This window comes from Anopheles moucheti, chromosome 3 (genome assembly GCF_943734755.1).
Source record: "Anopheles moucheti chromosome 3, idAnoMoucSN_F20_07, whole genome shotgun sequence".
Lineage (NCBI taxonomy): Eukaryota > Metazoa > Arthropoda > Insecta > Diptera > Culicidae > Anopheles > Anopheles moucheti.
In genome coordinates, this window is record NC_069141.1 from 77,692,994 (window position 1) to 77,710,537 (window position 17,544).

General features: G+C 45.2%; 3 protein-coding genes across 3 annotated transcripts in view; 1 reads left to right on the forward strand and 2 right to left on the reverse strand.

Moving 5' to 3' along the window:
- The first annotated feature begins 7,037 nt into the window (after positions 1-7,037).
- The window catches only part of LOC128301358 (peroxisomal targeting signal 2 receptor), an 85,496-nt gene continuing 74,989 nt past the window's right edge, over positions 7,038-17,544 (forward strand). The window contains exon 1 of the mRNA XM_053037798.1: positions 7,038-7,652. Coding sequence (XP_052893758.1) covers positions 7,629-7,652 — 24 coding nt within the window. The 5' untranslated portion in view covers positions 7,038-7,628. The remainder of the gene's footprint in view (positions 7,653-17,544) is intronic.
- Positions 14,082-16,351, reverse strand: LOC128301355 (phenoloxidase 8). Its single transcript, XM_053037790.1, has 4 exons — positions 15,827-16,351; positions 14,660-15,743; positions 14,345-14,600; positions 14,082-14,283 (listed from the first exon to the last, which is right to left on the reverse strand). The coding sequence occupies exons 1-4, from the start codon at positions 16,349-16,351 to the stop codon at positions 14,082-14,084; spliced, it is 2,067 nt and encodes a 688-aa protein (XP_052893750.1).
- On the reverse strand, positions 16,686-17,102 carry LOC128301364 (uncharacterized). The gene has a single exon (XM_053037806.1). It carries the CDS (start codon positions 17,043-17,045, stop codon positions 16,794-16,796), a length of 252 nt encoding a protein of 83 aa, XP_052893766.1. The 5' UTR covers positions 17,046-17,102; the 3' UTR covers positions 16,686-16,793.

Below are 17,544 nucleotides of genomic sequence, written 5' to 3' on the forward strand. Positions count from 1 at the left end.
TTTGAACTTGATCGAAAGTTATCTACTGCATGGGAAAGTCCAATCGGAAAGCCAATAGCGCAGCGCAACTCCACCCAATTCGCTGACCATGAAGTGAACGAATAAAAGGTTCGTCGCTTTCGATCGGTTGCAGTCTATTGTTTGGACTGGGAGCGTTCGGCTTATTCGATATGAACGAAATGTATTCCACACACTAGAAGCGATCGATTCGGATATAGATTTATGTAAATGGTTCCACAAGAAGCTGACCGTCGAGATCGGATGGTTCAACACGGTTCAAACTGATGAGATCATAGAGCGAAGGAATGCTCCAGCGATCATATTGACATTTGAGCCAAATCTGTTTGCATATCACCGGCGGTAGAGTAGTGTTTTACGTGGTTTTTTTTTGGAGAAGTTATATATTGTGTAATCAACACATTCCTGAATGTATTTATTTCAAGATGGGAAGCAAAAAATGCCCACAAAGAAATTAATTACTGATGACATAAAACTGGTTATTCCTAGATGTAGCAGTTGCTTAACATCTGTACACATGTGTACACGGTACGCAAAAATGATTGTCTCCGGTGACGTTTAAAATAATTAATACACATTAATCACTGGTAAAGTTGCACATGCTGCGAGGATGCGATGAGAACGCTCGTATGCACATGTAATCGGTTCGATCGATCGCGCCTTATTATGGTGGCAGAAATGCAATAAATGGTACATTGTAATTTACCGATCGCCAGTATGATTTGCAGATAGGCCATCGCCATATCGTCGTATACGGTATAGCTTTAAGCGGTAAAATGTTCCGGTTGTATGCCGTTAAAGGAGGATTCATTTTTGGGGTGTGTACAACAAAAAAAAAACAGCTCTTTGTTACGCCACGCTCAGCTCCGAACAGCGCATGTTTCGGGGCTCGGGAACTTTGACCCAAAGTGGCAACCGGTCAAAGTGTGGCATGGAGCGTGATAAGCACAAACATGTGTGCTCGATGTGTCCTTCGATTGATCGCTTCCTGCCATAGTTGTTCGTTGTTTCGAAAACCGATCGTTTAATGATCAATGGTAGGCAACGACGAAAGGCTCTGTTGCTATTTCGGGCTGAGCTATTTACCTTTTGTGAGTAGCTTTTTTCCATTAACACCAGCTATTTCGGAGACCGGCTATGGGATGAAGATGTTTAAACAGGTGGTTGTCATTGTAAAACATGTTTGGTTTTTAAGCTTTGACGGAATAGCTTAGTGTACGTCGTAGTGTTGTCCAAAAAAACCTTTATTTTTGGCAGTCAACACACTAATGAAGGTGTATCTACAAACGTCAACTAATCTGCATTAGAATTAATGGAAATATTAAGCTTCAAACTGGACCATCAAGTTTTACATTTAAATAATGTATGTGTTGTTTTTCCTGTGGTGGTGTAGACTGTTTTGAAAATATTCCTGCAATATTTAGCCGGATTACTAGAATTGATATAAAAACCGGACCATACTATTTCGTTGCGGAGGATGTGAAAATCGAATTTCCAAACCAAATCGTATTGTTAGTGTATCTTTTTAGTCATCACAATTAAAATGATGATAAATCATGCACCATCCCCCTTCGTGGCAACTCGTTGTATCGCTTTGCCTAACACCGCTAATATCGCTTGAAGTCGTTAGAATCGCGATAAAGTTTCGTGCCTCATGCACCCACTCAAGTCTCCGGTGGAGTGGGATTAAACGGTTGAAGAACGGAATACTTCACGCATCATACACACCGCGATGCTGTGGAATCTTCTTGCGTGAGCATAATAGACGAACAAAAAAAAACAGCAAAACCCAACGACAACCAATACTTTATCCCCGTGGAGATGACAGGTTGACATTGAGCGTGGAGTTCGAATCGGTTGAATAAATAAGCGCGCAAGTTCATCGGCAGCAACCATATCGGCCGTTGGATGTTATGCGTGAGGAAGCGACCACAGCCCGATTACGCACCCGCCCGGCTTCGGGATGGATGGGCAGACGGCCTTGAAGAAGTCTCACCTGCCCACGAAACTCTACCGGAAAACCTGTTCCCGCACGATCGGCCGTTCATAGCGATCGCAGCCCTCTCGCTTGTTGTGTAGTATTTAGCTAATAATACTGGGTGTGCTTTGCTTGCGATTGGATCGCAAAAACCACTGGCCAGAATGAGCATCATTTTATGGCCGTTACCGATGCGCAAGGATATTGGCAATATGAGAGTGAGGGGCAAAAAAGTGAAACATTCGTTGCATTCCATAATTATGGAGTAGCCGAAATTGTTTCTCAGTATATCTGCTTGCGGGAAGGTTGTAAATTTTATGGTACTGCTGGATAATTTAGTGTGGTAAAACATTACTAACAAATCGAGTAAATTAATGATTGATTGACATTTTGTTTGCTAATTTGGATTGATCTTTAGATCTCTGGTGCAATTAAGTGAGATCCCTTGCTGTTCAGAGCATAAAACACTTTTCGAAATGTTTATAACGAGTGTCCATCCACTCACTATTTTTATGTCATAATAAATTTCGCGAGTATCAAGGTTAGTTCGCAGTTTTCAGGATTTTTTTGCTGCAATATTGGTAAAACCTTTTAAAATGTTAAACGTTCTTAACTTCATCATCAAGGAATTTGTTTGGACTTTCTATTTTCTATAGTTCCCAAACTCTATTCAAATAAACTAGCTTACGTTATGTTATCAAACGATCTTCTACGCGTATCGTTCTCAGAAGTATTCGCGTGAAGTTTGCCATTTTGTTTTCCCTAATTTAGCGTATGCAACTCCACAATTGGTGTGAACTATTATGCCATCCTGTTCCGGTTGATGCCTTCAACTAATTATATGCAAGTTTTTTCTGTCGGTTTCGTTGCTTTCCATCATGCTACTAATTAGCATCTCAATTAAAAAAAACACCACCAAAAACACATCCGCCTCATAACTCATGCCGCGCGTCGAGAACAGCCAACAGCCAGTAAATCAATTCGGGCGTAGTTTATATTACCGCCAAAAGGGGCGTAGTAGTATCGCGAATACACAGACGATAAATATGACACCAATCGGACCAACATGGTGCGCAATCCTCTCATGCAGTCAGTATTGCAGCCTCCACTGGGATGATTTGTTTGGCTCATTTTTATTGGGCGAAAAAATGCAAATTCGCTCGTTTGATGTATAGGAGGCTGTCGGATGCACGATTGCACGCTGCGTCGGGACATCGGCTCGATTCGATTTCCGTGTGTGGTGTTTTTTTTAGTGATAAATTGCAGAAAATGGTACATTCATCATAGAAAACCTTGATAGAAATGGGAGGGTAAGGTTATACACCATTGGGCGAGACTTCGTCATATATCCGAAAATAGTGTCTAAGAATAACTCGCTAGATGAAAGTACGAGATTGTTCGCAAAAGACTTTCATCACTGATACGCAGACCTACTTTAGGCGATCGTTTTATGTGACCGAGACAAACGCCGGTAGATAAAATGCGTCATGGAGACAAGAATAGCCATAAACGATAATGATCGGCGGTGTGTAACAGATTTGGGAATGATAAAACATTGTCAGGCATCTTCAAAATCGTTGTCGCTAAATGTTGTGCCAATTTTTCATGCAACAACTCACACACTCCGTTACTTGCGGTAGATGAATGGGAAGCGATTTATCTCTTCCGCTGCTCTTCCATCTCCGTCAGTTAAATTCTGGGGGGCTTCTTTTGTGCCTGTTTCGTCGGTTTAGCTCAGCAGTTTTTGACGAAAACCCTGCCCTGTACGTGACCTACACGCGTGTGAACGTCGGGACGAATTTCCCTCAGGTTCACCGGTGCAGGTTGTCCGACTGCGCGTACAAAAGATAAATAAAAGCAAACGAAATGAACCCGTCGAACTTGGGAACTGGCTTTCTCGAGTTCGAGTTCAACCAGTTGGGCCGGTGATGATCGTTTTAATGTTGTGCAGGCTGTAGTTGCATCGGCGATCGCATTGCAACAGGCAAACGATGCGCTCTTTTTGGGCTTGGCTCTCGAGCTGCGTCCGAAATCGCCAGGAGCCGTTCGATGTGATGCAAACAGTACAAAAAATGATTGTCTGCAAGGAATTTATATCTCGCTGTACGTTTCGCTGCGTTCGTTCCCAGATGACTTGTTTACAGTGCACCATCCATCCATATAAGGGCGAGTTGAGTGCAGTGAGTCGGTAAGTATGATTTGTTAAAAATCACGTTATAGTTTATTTTATTTGACTTCAGCTGAACCCACCCTTTGTACGGCTTTCGACCCTGACGGGCTGAACCACAAACCTGAGATGACCAAGATACGGTGAGAGATACATTTCAGCAGTGCTGTGCGGTGTCGCGTTGAATTAATATGTATGACGCACCGGGCATTGGAGATTTTTGGACGAACTTCGTGTCCCCCATTGTCCCTACGGTGTCGTACACCACCTGAGGGCTGAGCGTGATTTAGCAATGAAGCCAATTTACTCACGAGATGCGCTACAGGTACCACACCAACCCACTCATGCCCGCGTCCCGTGTTGTGTATGGTAATGTGAGAAAGACATGGCTTAAGGCCTCGGTCATCATTGCAAAGGTTGGGTTGGGACCACACGGAGAAGCGAACGAGGTAAGTTTTGTGTATTTCTTTAAGCTGTTGGTGACCGTTTGCAGCAAGGGCTACCATCGGTATGAATGTGTACAGCAAACAACAACTGATCATCATGCAATGGCGAAATTGGCTTATTTGCATGATTTTTTTACGATTTATGACGTTCGTTTGTTTGACAATAATAAAACTAGTTTTATGATATGTGTTGAAAACTTTACTGTAATCTATTTATATGCATTCGTTGTGCACTAATCGTGTGCACTAAAATGTGACGAAATATAATGCCGGCATGGTGCTTCAAACAATCTCAACACACCTTCGACCAGTCGCTTATGCTTCCTGCTGTCGCATTTTAAAATATGAAAATCCGCTTATTTATTCATCATCGAGGCATCGATAAGGTATGGCACGGAATCAAGAAGTGACTTAAACAAAATATCTGCCCGTGTGTGATGTGTGAGAAAGGAAGAATCGTTTACGCCCCGGAGCCGATGGCTCTAGATTAGAGGCTTGCTAATGTGTCCGTGTGTCCTCCAAAAAAAGGCTACGGGTGGCATAAAATTAGCAAAATTAGCATCTCCCCAAGTGAAGCTTGACTGATAGTCAGAAAACCTGTCAATTGCCATTGACAGCACACGTCACAGATTGATAGTTATCAGCCATCTAGCGTTTGGCAGATTTTGTGATCTTCATTACACGATATTCGCAATGGTGAATTTATTCAGGCAGATGTCCAGGAAGCAGTCACGTTATCGGCTCTGTGCGAAAATTCCACCAAAGGCTTATGTTTTGTAGAATAAATTAGAATACTGTTGCACTACGCTAGTGTGCTCATATTCAAGTTCACTCAAGTTCACCCACGAGCTTGAAGTTCGAGCTCTCCGTGACACAGAATCCGTCACCTTAGCTAGTCCGGTGCACAATAGCTTCGCACAACCAGTCAAGGTAATACTAATTGCCACCGCCTCGCAGGATGACACCTTTCACGTGCATTTCACGGCCTACCGCGACCGGTTGCACATCGTTACTTGCACTTTGATGCAGCTCGACGTTAGATGCACGATGACGCAGACGCACATTCCGCCCTCTAGAGTTTCAATAGCCGCAAGACCTATTGACCTTCGCAACTGCGATGGGCAATCGATGCAGAAACCTTTCGGTAGCACTCGACATTTCACTGCTATTTTTCACTCACCATCTTTCACGCAACTGTGACGTGTGTGTTGTGCTGTACTAGTCCACTAACCGCACGTATCCTTTTGCTGCACGAGCCCTGCAAATATTCGACAACGCTATCGCGTGATCACTTCGTTCTACAATCCATTAAATACACTACAATTCAAACGCACACACACAAACACATGGATCGGTGGAAAAGCACTCGCCCGGGTAGGCTGCGTCACGTACTTCACCGGACGGGAAAAACCGGTCGCCGGGCAGAACAGATGTGTGCCGGCTGTTGCTGACCGAAAATTAAGTGGTAAACTGAAATTTGTTCGCCCGTCGCAGGATGCTTATATAGGTGCGCTACAGGTTACGGTGAGCCGGGCACACAAGCGACACAAACTCTTCTCGTCGATGGCTAGATACTGCCCGCTGATAGTGGACGCGCACTAGTGGGGAGACTGGAGCCCGGTTAAGGCTTTTGTAGGGAAAAGCGTGTAGCGGGAGATTTCAGTTTTAAATTTGAACGTTTTCATTGGTTGATAAAATTATATATTGGCAGAAATGAAGAATTAATCATAAAGTATTCAACAAATTTATTAATGTAATATTCAAATAATTAAAGTTTTATATTATTTAAAAACATAGATAAACACCGAAGAAATACAATGATCTATGAAACTAAATCGAAACATGTGCTTTTTAAAATAAAATACTCATCATATACTTATATTCTAATGATTTCTAACAGAAACAGTCCGTTGATCTGGATAGAGGTGAGAATTGATGATCAAATTTAATAGATTTTCCGTTGTATGGTATCAAATGTTTATGCCATTCGTAAGGCTATATCTATTTATAACAGTAAAAGAATATGTTTAGAGCCGGATCATCACGAGCAGCTAATCCAAAAGGGTGCGCGAGTTTCGCGATAAAAAAATCACACATCATCTACCGTGCAACGCACTCATACAGGTGTACAAAACAAAAGAAAAAAGATCAATTTTAATAAAGCGTATCCTCCTGGATGCTGTTTCATGTAAAACTCATACAGGTTAACTCTTATTCCAATGGCATTCATTTGTCACCCACTATCTCCATGAGTGAGAGTGTGCTGGAGCGAGACAAATGAATATGTCGCTTTCGTCGCTCATATTCGCCTACTATCTAACACGGTGCACTGTGATAAGCCAAAGGTCGGTGTTGGTCATTCTTCCGCTAGCTTCGGTCCGGGTCGGTCTTTTGTTGTACAGCTGCGGTAGCTGGATAAGTGTTCTTGTTGAATGGAAAGGACTTTTTTACCTTTTCTTTCATTATCGAACTGTATTGTTATAAAATACGTTACAATACAAAACATTATACCAAATTCAGTGATTTCCAATAATAAATGTTACAGTAATGCACCGAAAATGCTGTGCGCGTCGGTTTGTTTGTGAAGAACATTGCGTGCGTTGTTTCGTGCCGTGTAAGCGTGGAAGGTGATTAATTTTGTCAGGAAAACGTGAGGGAGTGCAAATAAATGTGAAAAAATGTGTAGTTTATTGTGTAAAAAGGTGCGCAAAAGCATTTTTGTGCAAAGAAAAGTTCACACGCACGAGCGCGTGGTTTAGCGCCATTTTGCAGTTCCGTGCGTTCGGAAGATCATCGTTGGTGTGCAGTGGTGAGTGAAGTGAGTTCGCCGAGATGAATGAGTGAAATGGTATGCGTGAAAGATGAGAGAAAAGCTTTTGTGAGATCTTTCTTGGTGAGATATTATCGCGCGGCTTTGTAGAGAGGTGTTTTAGTGCGTGCTTTTCTGTTTTGGTTAGATTGTTGATTTCAATCGATAACGTGAGCTGTGTAGTGTAGAATGTGATAAGAAAGCTGCCAGATGAATTATTTAAAAAAATCACAGGTAAGCATTAACACAAGACTATCTAAATTCGTATATTTTTGTTACTCTTCTCCTGTTCGACTTGCCGAAATTTGTGTACGCGGGCCAATTCTTTTCATTCACGTACTACTTCATTTTCATTTAAAAACAATGCAACAATCGGCTTGAATCGCTGCTTCCGTAAATCTTCTATTACGCTAATTTAATACCTGCTCTTACACTTATTTGCCTAACTCAGGCTAACAGAATTGTACACTTTTCACATTGTTTCTTTACCGTCCATTATCTGGCAGCTACAGTCCGAAAAGCAGTTACCGCTTTGTATTGACTTGCGGTTCATGGGCGGTGTGTTCCCTTACTTCAGGTTCCATGTAGCTCGGTGCTAAGTGGCACGTGCCATCAGCACCTCCGTCACCCCTAGATAGTTCGCCCAACCCACCGCCTCCTATCGTACGCCCGAGTGTACTTCCACCACCGTACAGTAATACATATATCACTACAATCAAACGATCATTAGACACAAAATTACAAATATGTTTTAATCAGTTTAAATGATTGTGGAGAGTAAGGAGAGTGTCATAAATTGAGAAAGCAGTGTGATTTCTCAAGTGAGAAATGAGGAGTGCTATGAAATCTTCACGTTTAACGTCTCATTCGAGCCCCAGTCTCCCTTATATTCGCAGTAACTTCTCCAACAGGGGGTTGATTCTCCCTTGACGATCTTGAACAAAAAAAAAAAAGAAAATGTTTCATCTCTTTCGCACAGCTTCATTAATATGGTTAACCATACACTCGCGTACCCTTTGGCCCCTTTTGAAGCTTCATTCCTGCATGAAACTGCTCACAGGTGCTCATCACATTTCCAACGTACGATTCTCGTTTCCCGGGTGGGTAATTTAAAGAAATTCATACACGCATTTTCTGCACAATTTGCACCGAATGAAAGTACTTCGGAGCGCAATAGACGACTGTGTATGAATTTACCATCCCTGAAAGGCTGTTGCTCCCGGGCAAACTCAAGGCTTCTTATCTAATGCAAATCGCGTATAAAATTCCCGTATGGGAATGAAAATGTGTCACATCGTCGCGTCGTTTTCCCCATGCTGTATTTTTTTGTCACCTGATTGTCGACCGTAAGGATGAGTCATCACGGTATACGCCTTTAGCCTGCACAACTCAGGTAGAGCTATTCTGATGATCTTGATATTCGTCGCGGCGTTAGATGGAGAGTTTGTGCCAAAAAAACGACTTCGCCCTGTTGATTATCGCTCAAATAGAAAGGAAGAAATAATTTAATACGCTTCAGGGTTAAACCAGTTTGAATATCAAGGAGACGGCTAGACGATTGGTTCCGAAGGAGCATAAATATTTCCTAGCATGTGCGATGCCGGACTATATCATACCGGTGGATATGAAGCAATAGAGTGTGTAAATGTGTTTTTTGCTTCATTATGTTTCCTACTATCATAAAAGATCCAGAATGACCAACGAAAGAAATGGCACAAGTTGTCGGGTATGTTATTCGCTCCAAACTTTCTACTTTATTGCCCCAGGCATGACTATATTGAACGACACTTTCCCTAAAATAACATGAGTGTTAAAAAAAAGTTGATACTTTATAGCCAAACAACGATAAGACAGCTTTTTATTTCCGTATCGCATCGTGTGGAATTGGGCCCGCCGCGTTTACGAGCTTCATCCTGTGCGTCCGCTCGCACACGAGGATGATCTTTGTCTGCTCGTCCTTGTAGCGAATTTTGCGTCAAGTTGATCAATTCCGCCGAATCCAGTTCTGAGAGGATGGGTTTCAGAAGAGGAGGAAAAAAACGAAAACATAAAAAAGATCACCTCGCCGACGTTTTGGGGTGCGGAAATTTATGCAAAATGTTTAACTGAGGTGGGGATCTTCTGCCCCTTTTGCATGTCAGACGTCGCCCCAACCGTCGCTAGTATCCAGTGTTGATCATTTGACTAATTTTAACTCGATCGACAACCTCGACCATTTGCTGAATGGATGGGACGGGACAGCATCCATGGGAAGAATTAGGCTTAGAGAAGGAAACCCGATTCCACAAGGATGTCGGCCGGATGGAATGAGAGCCGTCATGAATGTCGTTTGACAAAACCAAAAAATGTTGGAAATTCTTCTGCTTTTAAAATAAGTCTCAGAACCGTCCTCGTACTCGTGTCGTGTTCTATTTTTGCACCAGAACTGGATCAATCGCGGTATAGTGCCGCGTGCGGTAACGGTAAGAGCGACTCGGTATGCAAATCGATTCTGTTTGTTGGGGCTTGGTGGTGATGAAATTGGACATAAAACTTGATAGCTAATGGGTAAATTAAGATTTGCGTTTTATTGTTTCAACCCCGACGACATGAGGAATGGATCAATTTCTTTCACTCATCAACGCGCTACGAAGGCCGATAAGTGTTACTCACCGTGTTTATCGATTATTTATCATGTGTTTGATTGCAGGTTTTTTTGTTGGTTTTATGCTGTAATTAACTTCAAAGACAAAAAAAGATGGGAGGGAATCAAAATATTCTCATATTTTCTTCGTTTTGAAAAGGTCAAAGTGGGAATGTTTTGGGTATTGGAGAACATTGTTTTGTTGATATTATTCTTGGAAGACGCTCGATCCTCATATATCATCATTAGTGATAAAGTATAAACGATGTACCGAATGGGAGCTTTGGGCGATTTTTTTTGCAGGAAGTGAGTGGTCTTCTGCGAGCTACACAGAATTCGGCGAGATGGGATTTTTTTTTCTTATGGACATGAGAATGACACAATCCTTTAGAACATATAGCAAGTGCAACTTGTTTGCTTTTTTCTGTGTCATCAGGTGACAATAAAGAAAAAACTGCCCGCGACGATTGCAAACGGTCAAAATGTGTTTGTTTTAAAAATAATATTAATGGTTTTCGATCGAACGTTTGACATTGAGAGGATCCTTGCGGGTGAGAGACGTATATTAATAGAATTGAAACAACAACAAGGAAACAAAAGTTATAACCGCTAACCGATCTAGCTCATTAGAAGCTGAAGTTGACTGAAGTCCACGATCAGAAGCGATCGACCATCATTATCGTTTATCATTAAACGCTTCAGTCCCGCCACGTTGGCTTCACTACCGTTGCTTCATATCTTCAGCATGGTGTTTCGTTCCGACGCAATCATTTCGCCTTCATATCAATACACACACACACTCATGCACCCACAAACATCAGCCATCTTATCCAAGAGGAGCAGCTGTAAAGGGTGTGCATAGGCCGCGCTTGGGGAGGTGATAATTTTATGCGAAAATGTTTGATTATTTGCTCCGGGCTTGCTGATGCTGTTTGACATCATGGGTTTACGGTTTGGGGCGGCTTTTTACGTGTTGGGGGTTGATTTTTCTATCTCTCTCTCTCTTTCGGTATTTGAGACGTGTGCGACGTTCTTCGGCAGGCGTTCCGGGGGCTTCTTCTGACCCGATGCTTCTGCAGCACATGCACATGAGTGTACAGCTTGCCGTGGCCGATTCTAATGAACTCATTGGATGCGTGAGACGCTCGAAACGTTAACCATCGTGCGATCGTTTGCACGGTTTGAAGGTTGTTCCGAGTCGTCAAGCATTTAACGACCGGACAGTTCTAAGCATATTATTTTTGACATTTATAATGCTGGACGCATCCCGAATTCCGGAGGTATGGTCTGTAGAACGGAATTTCAGTAGTTGGATTTTAGTGTTCAGGGGCCACGAATTCATTTGATATTGGTTGGTATTACTTGTTTGTTAGTAAAATTGTTGAACACACACATCAAAAAGATAGAGATTGGTATCAACAATAGCGATGTAAGTCATTGTGAAAGTACTCTATCGTGACAGAGGTTGTTGCGAAGATCAGACATTGACGAGAAAACATAAACAACCTGGTCTCTGTTATATATTTGGACCTGTCTTCGTATTTTAGTACATTTGAGCTGCTGTTTAAGATTTCTAATATACGATTTGTACAGATTTAATATAAGATATGGGAAATACTAACATTTCGGCTTAACTTGTTCAAAGTAAGGCAAGTCCAAAGTATCTCTAGACTATCTAGATTTTGGATTTCAAGATTTTAAGACAATATCATCAACGTATTCTTTCGCATACCGTCATCATTGGTCAAGAACGCCGGTTGTAATAGTCCAGGGAAATGGGTTTCAGTGAGACATACCAGAGTTTTTTATGACTTCGAATTCCGAAACTCAAATCCTTTAATGTCTTTACGAAAGACTCAAGAAACTGGACCGTTTTTTCGGAATCCTTCGCCGGAACACGAAGAGCTCTGAGCAATTTAAAAGGATTTCTTCACAACTTCCAATTGTAATTTTCTAAACAATAAATTCGACCCTGTAGAATTCGTTTATTTGTTGAAGATTGTTATGCAACGGCGTCACTGTTTTAGATATATTTAATGCCGTAAAAATAGCAATTGCATTAGATCGTAAATGTCGCAGTGGTACAAATGGTGGATGACAACGATAAAATGTACACTAACGCAATGATTTATGGCAAAACAATTAATTCCCTTTCAGGAATGCGGTTGCTGGCAGGATGTATTTTCAAGACAGCCAGATGATAACAACTTTATTACCTTCGTCGTCACCCACGCGCGTGGGTGACATTTCACTAGCAGCACTACCACTAATTGCACATAGGATTATTGACAGTTCTGGTCGAAATAATCGAACTTGTCGAGGTGGTAGTGATCGTCGTCCGCACCACGATGGTGGACGGTACGAGAATGGTGGTGGTGGTACTTATGGTGGTCGACACTAGCGGCGGTGTTGAGATGACCGTGTTCGTGGCGGTGCTGGTAACGGTCGTGCTCGGTGTGATGGTGGCAACCGTGGTAAACTGGGTGCGAGTGGACATATCGGTGAGCAGTACCGGGTTGGGTGTGACGACGGCGTACGTACATGCGGTATTCGTGACGGTGGCCAGGTCTGTTACCGGAACCGTTTCCGTGACGGTGGGTTGTATTACCGTACGAAAGCAGAAGAGCGTGGCCGGTCGGCACTTGTGGTGATGATGGTCCAGGTGGGCATGGTGGGCATGGTGGGCATGGTGGTACGAAAGATGCGATGCGCATCCTAAGCTTTGCAGTAAGAGTAGTATCTCCGCCACTAACAGCTGGAAAAAAGATTCATTTATTGCTTATAAATGTAAACCAATTCACACACCGCTGTACCTTATGTAACGTATTGTTCGCCATCTGTAAGCCCTCTGATGTGGCTGGAACGAAGCTTTAAAGGTGACTAACCCAGCGATCGTGAAGGTTTCATCAGAACCCTGCGCACCGGGAATGTGGTTGCACCAGGTCATAAATGGAGAATACCGATTGCATTAAAGCTTCCTTTTTTTCGCGAATGTTTTTCGAAAACAAATTGGGCTTAAATCCGGTTCTTTTGCTGGAGAACGGGAAAGTTATTGGGATTTGTATCCCCCTGCAGGGTTTTCTTTTTGTAAAGCAGATCTTTTCAAGTGGTAAATTTATAATCAATTTTCTAAATGGTACCTTTCAAGACTTTAAACTGAACTTTACAAAAAAATTGTAATTGTCTACAACTATATAAAATAACAAATATTTCGTAATTTTTCTGCTCTCTCTCTCATAAGAAACGAATATCAAATAAGGTTTTTTTTGACCCACTTCTTTTTAATGACGTGCTCCAAAGTAAAAAAAAAAGATCTACCAAGAAGAAGTCAGCAAAGATCATTAAACCGTTCTTCAGAACCGGCCTCCTTCAGTGCGTTTAGTCGAAATTTGACATTGTGCAGGTGAATATCGTGTCTCGCAAGCAAAATGCAGTACTTGGCACGTACAACCAACGCGTACGTTAGTTGGTGGAGCGTTTTGGTGCTGCTGCTGATCGGCGCGAGATCAACGGATCTGCATGTGTTACATAACCACGATATGGTGCATCACTCCTCGGTTGTGCCAGCAGTTTGTCCCTCGACAACGTCCACCCTCGCACCATCGACGGCAACGGTGAGCAGCACGAAAACCAATACACTAACGGCAGTAGTGACGCGAACCGATACCGTCACCCTAGTGCCAAACACGCAGCTAACGCTCTCACTCATCACGTCCACCGTCCCGATAACGGCAACGTTACCAACGACTACGAGCACGTTATCGACTACCTCAACCACGACTGTAACGCTGCCAACGCCAACCCTGACGGCCACCGCACGCTTCACGACCACGGTAACCGTGCCGGTGACTTCCACCTCCTCCATACTGGTGACCAACACAGTGACGACACGGATCACCATTACCGTAACGGCCACTTGCAGACCATGATGAATTAGGCAACAGTTTATCGAGGAAATAAAGTTTTGTTTATTGTGCTTATTCCTTTTTGCGTGAGAAGTTTCAAGTAATTGTTTCATTCCGAATGTCCGAATGTCAAACTTAAGTGCGCGCGATGACGGTGTTGTTGAACTTCACCTGAACCGTGGCCGACTTCATGTTGGCGTTCGGGGTGATAAAGTCCTGGAGCGTGCGCACGGTGTCCTCCGTGCGGCGATCGAACGGATAGCCCATGGAGCGACGGTCCGGGTACTTCTTGTCCCGCAGTCCACAGAACGAGTGCGCATCGTTACATGGGGCGTTACTGTAATGGGAATTGTGCATCAGATATCACCTGTCACGTGTCACGTGCTCCCGGTACTTACGGGTCGAGCTCTTGTTCGACGGAATCCTGCTCGTAGTCGGACACCATGGCAAACAGATCGAACTGTACGCCTTCGGGCGAACCCTTCGGGACGAGCATGTGCTGTGGCCAGCCGCAACCACAGAAGCGGAACTGAGCGAGATCGTTGGCGTTGGTCGGGACGGATTTCGTACCGATGGCACGGAACGTCCGCTCGTACGGGATGGTAACGCTCGATTGGTCCGAACGGCGTACGATCGTGTTCATGCCAGGGTTCACTGAAAGGAGTTGGAATTAATAAGCTGGACGCAGATTCCACAAAGCGCTCAACACTTACACGTCACCGTGGAGGTGTCCATCTCGACGAAGTACTGACGCTGCTCGCGGAAGCTCAGCGCCGTACCGCGCTCATCCACCTTCGGTGCGATCCAGATGCGCAGCGTACCCTTGCGGGCCGCTCCCGATTCGTTGTTCACCTCAACGCGGAACGAGAACGGAGCGTGCTGGAGATGCGTGAACGATGCAAACACATTACCCTGCGGACCAAAGTCCAGGCCGGCGGCCAGATCGACCTGCGACCGCTGCCAGAACGTCAGCAGCACGTTGGCGGGTGTGTTGGGCCGGGTCAACTGGACACCGACCGAGCTCACGGTGACACCCGGATTGCCCAGCTGCTGGGCGGTGTAGGGCGTCAGGAGATCCTTGTGCCGGCGGAAGATACCGTCGATCATGCCGTGCCAGCGGTAGAAGATGGGATCACGCATCGCCGTCGTCACGTCACCCATCACGCCGTAATCCTCCAGGTACCGGTAGTCCGGATCGTGGATGTACGAGATCACATTGTGGCCCATGTTGTGCAAGCTACCGTACAGCTGACGGTTGGGCGTGAGGCTCGAGGCTTCCACCACATCGCCGAGAACGTCAATGCCCTTCACCTCGTCCAGCTGGATGCGGTTACCGGCGGCATCCAGGACGAAGCCCTGATCGATCGCCTCGTGGATGCGATCGCGCCAACGCTCGAGATCATTCACCGACACGATCGTACCGTTGTCGATGCGGTCAATGTCCTGGAGCGAAATGTTCGCGGCACGGGCCGGATACGCCCGGTTGTTCGAGCTGCGGATCATCTTCGGGAAGTACCCTTCGACGATCGGCTCGCGGAAGTTGGTGAGATGGCGCACCTTCTTCAACTTGGCACAGAAGCGATCCATATTGTAGCGAGCGATCAGCTGGCTGTGCATGTAGAAGAACAGTTCACCGCGTCGATCCTTGCGGACCACCGCATCCGGGCCGTCACCCGGGTACACGAGATGCCAATGCCAATGGTGCATGTTGACACCAATATCCTCGCGGAAGTACGCCAAACGCTGCTCATCTTCCCGGTCGGAGGCGGTATAATTCGGTGGAATGTCAATCACCATCTGCGAAAACCAACACCCAACATGCGTTATCTTGACAGTTTGACAGCTCCGAAAGAATAAGTGCGGAACTCGCTAGTACAAACCCGATTCTCCTGCTGCACGACAGCACCTTCCTCGCGGAGCTTGGGGAAGACAGCCGGATCAACGAACTGATCCGGGAAGAGCGACACAATCGACGGGATGTTGACATTCTTCGTGTCCTCGCGATGCTGCACGGCCACGGCCAAACCGTACTGGAACAGCACCGGGTTGAGCCGATCGCGACAGTACGTGGCCACGCTCATCAGCGTCGCCACATCCGGTTGCTGGATGAACAGATTGATCAGGGCGGCGGCCGCATCACGATGCTTCGGCACAAACAGCGAAAACGATCCGCGCCGATCGATACCGTTCGCGAACGTCAGATCTGGTGTCGTCACCTGGCGCACCGGGATGCGCTGTTCGGCATCGTTCGAGAAGCGGGACTGCAGATCGGCCCCGATCGGACGGTACCGGTCGGTGAGGAACTCATCGGGCAGATCGATCACCGTCTTGCCGTCATCCTTCGGCAGGAAGGTTGGTTCCAGCGGGCGCTGCAACAGTGCCAACAGATTGTTTGCATCGGCCATTGAAAGATAGCTCCGGACTTGAAAGCACGAGTGGAATTTGCAGATCACACGACTTTTATCACACTGAGGGGCGCGAACACTTGTTTGGAGTTGTGCTGAGCAGAACACAAAACGTTGACTGATAGCATGCACTCTCCGGTCGGGTGCGTTATATAGTGGAAATAGCTAACCGCAAGATTTGGTCTGATTAGGGCCGAGCTGATTGTAAAACCGCAACGTTCTAACTGTGGCGATAACTCTGCCCAGTGTCGTGCACGAAACGAGGTCAATTTTCGGATAGGTCTGAGAAAGGAAGATTTCTGTTGTTATCTTAACTGCATGTTTGATTTCCACAGTGCCACAATTTATTGGACTTTCTTGTGTTTTTGGTGTCGGAATGGTATGTTTTGCGATGGTTCGTAGCTACGATAAACCGCCTCTGCTGAAGTGCGGTGGAACCATCTTACAGCTTGAATGTGTCGGTGAGCTTCTTGCCGATTTCGGCGGCCTGATCTTTTGCCTTGCCAGCTGCATCTTCCACCTTCTTGGTGGCGTCCTTCGGGTCGGGGGTGGTAACGGCATCCTTATCCAGCTTCGGTGCATCAGGGACGGCGACCTTATCCTTCACCTTATCCGCCGCATCCTTAGCGGCATCGGTCTGGGCGTACACGGCACACACCACCGCGAGCAACACGAATGCAACTGTGAATTTCATTTTACTGGATCACTTCAACTCCTGTAGGGTTACGGTAACTGCAAAGCTGTTGCTTGAGAGATCACTCAACCGAATACTGATGCCTGGTGTGGACTCGATCGGCAGCTTTTATAGGGCCAGACATTCCCAACCGGCCGGGAAGTGTGTGTGTGTGCCAATCAATTAGACTATCAGTGCGTCGCATCTAGCGGAACTAGAACGATCGTTCATGTCTTACCAGACACCCGGGTTTGGATGCGCAACGCTATCCCCTTCCGACGATTAGAATACAATTGTGTGTGGGAACGGATAAGAACGCGACTGGTGCAGTTCGCTGCTCGGATGCTGCACGATCGCATGCAGGGCCCTAAGCCCTTTGTTTCGATGCACCCCAGTGGAACTTCCTCTGGGATGTGATTGTTTGTTTCGGGTAATCTAACCTTCGCCGCGCGTTTTTCGACATGTCGAGAGACGCTTTCAATGGGCAAAATATACGCAACAGAAAATCGATCGCATGCAA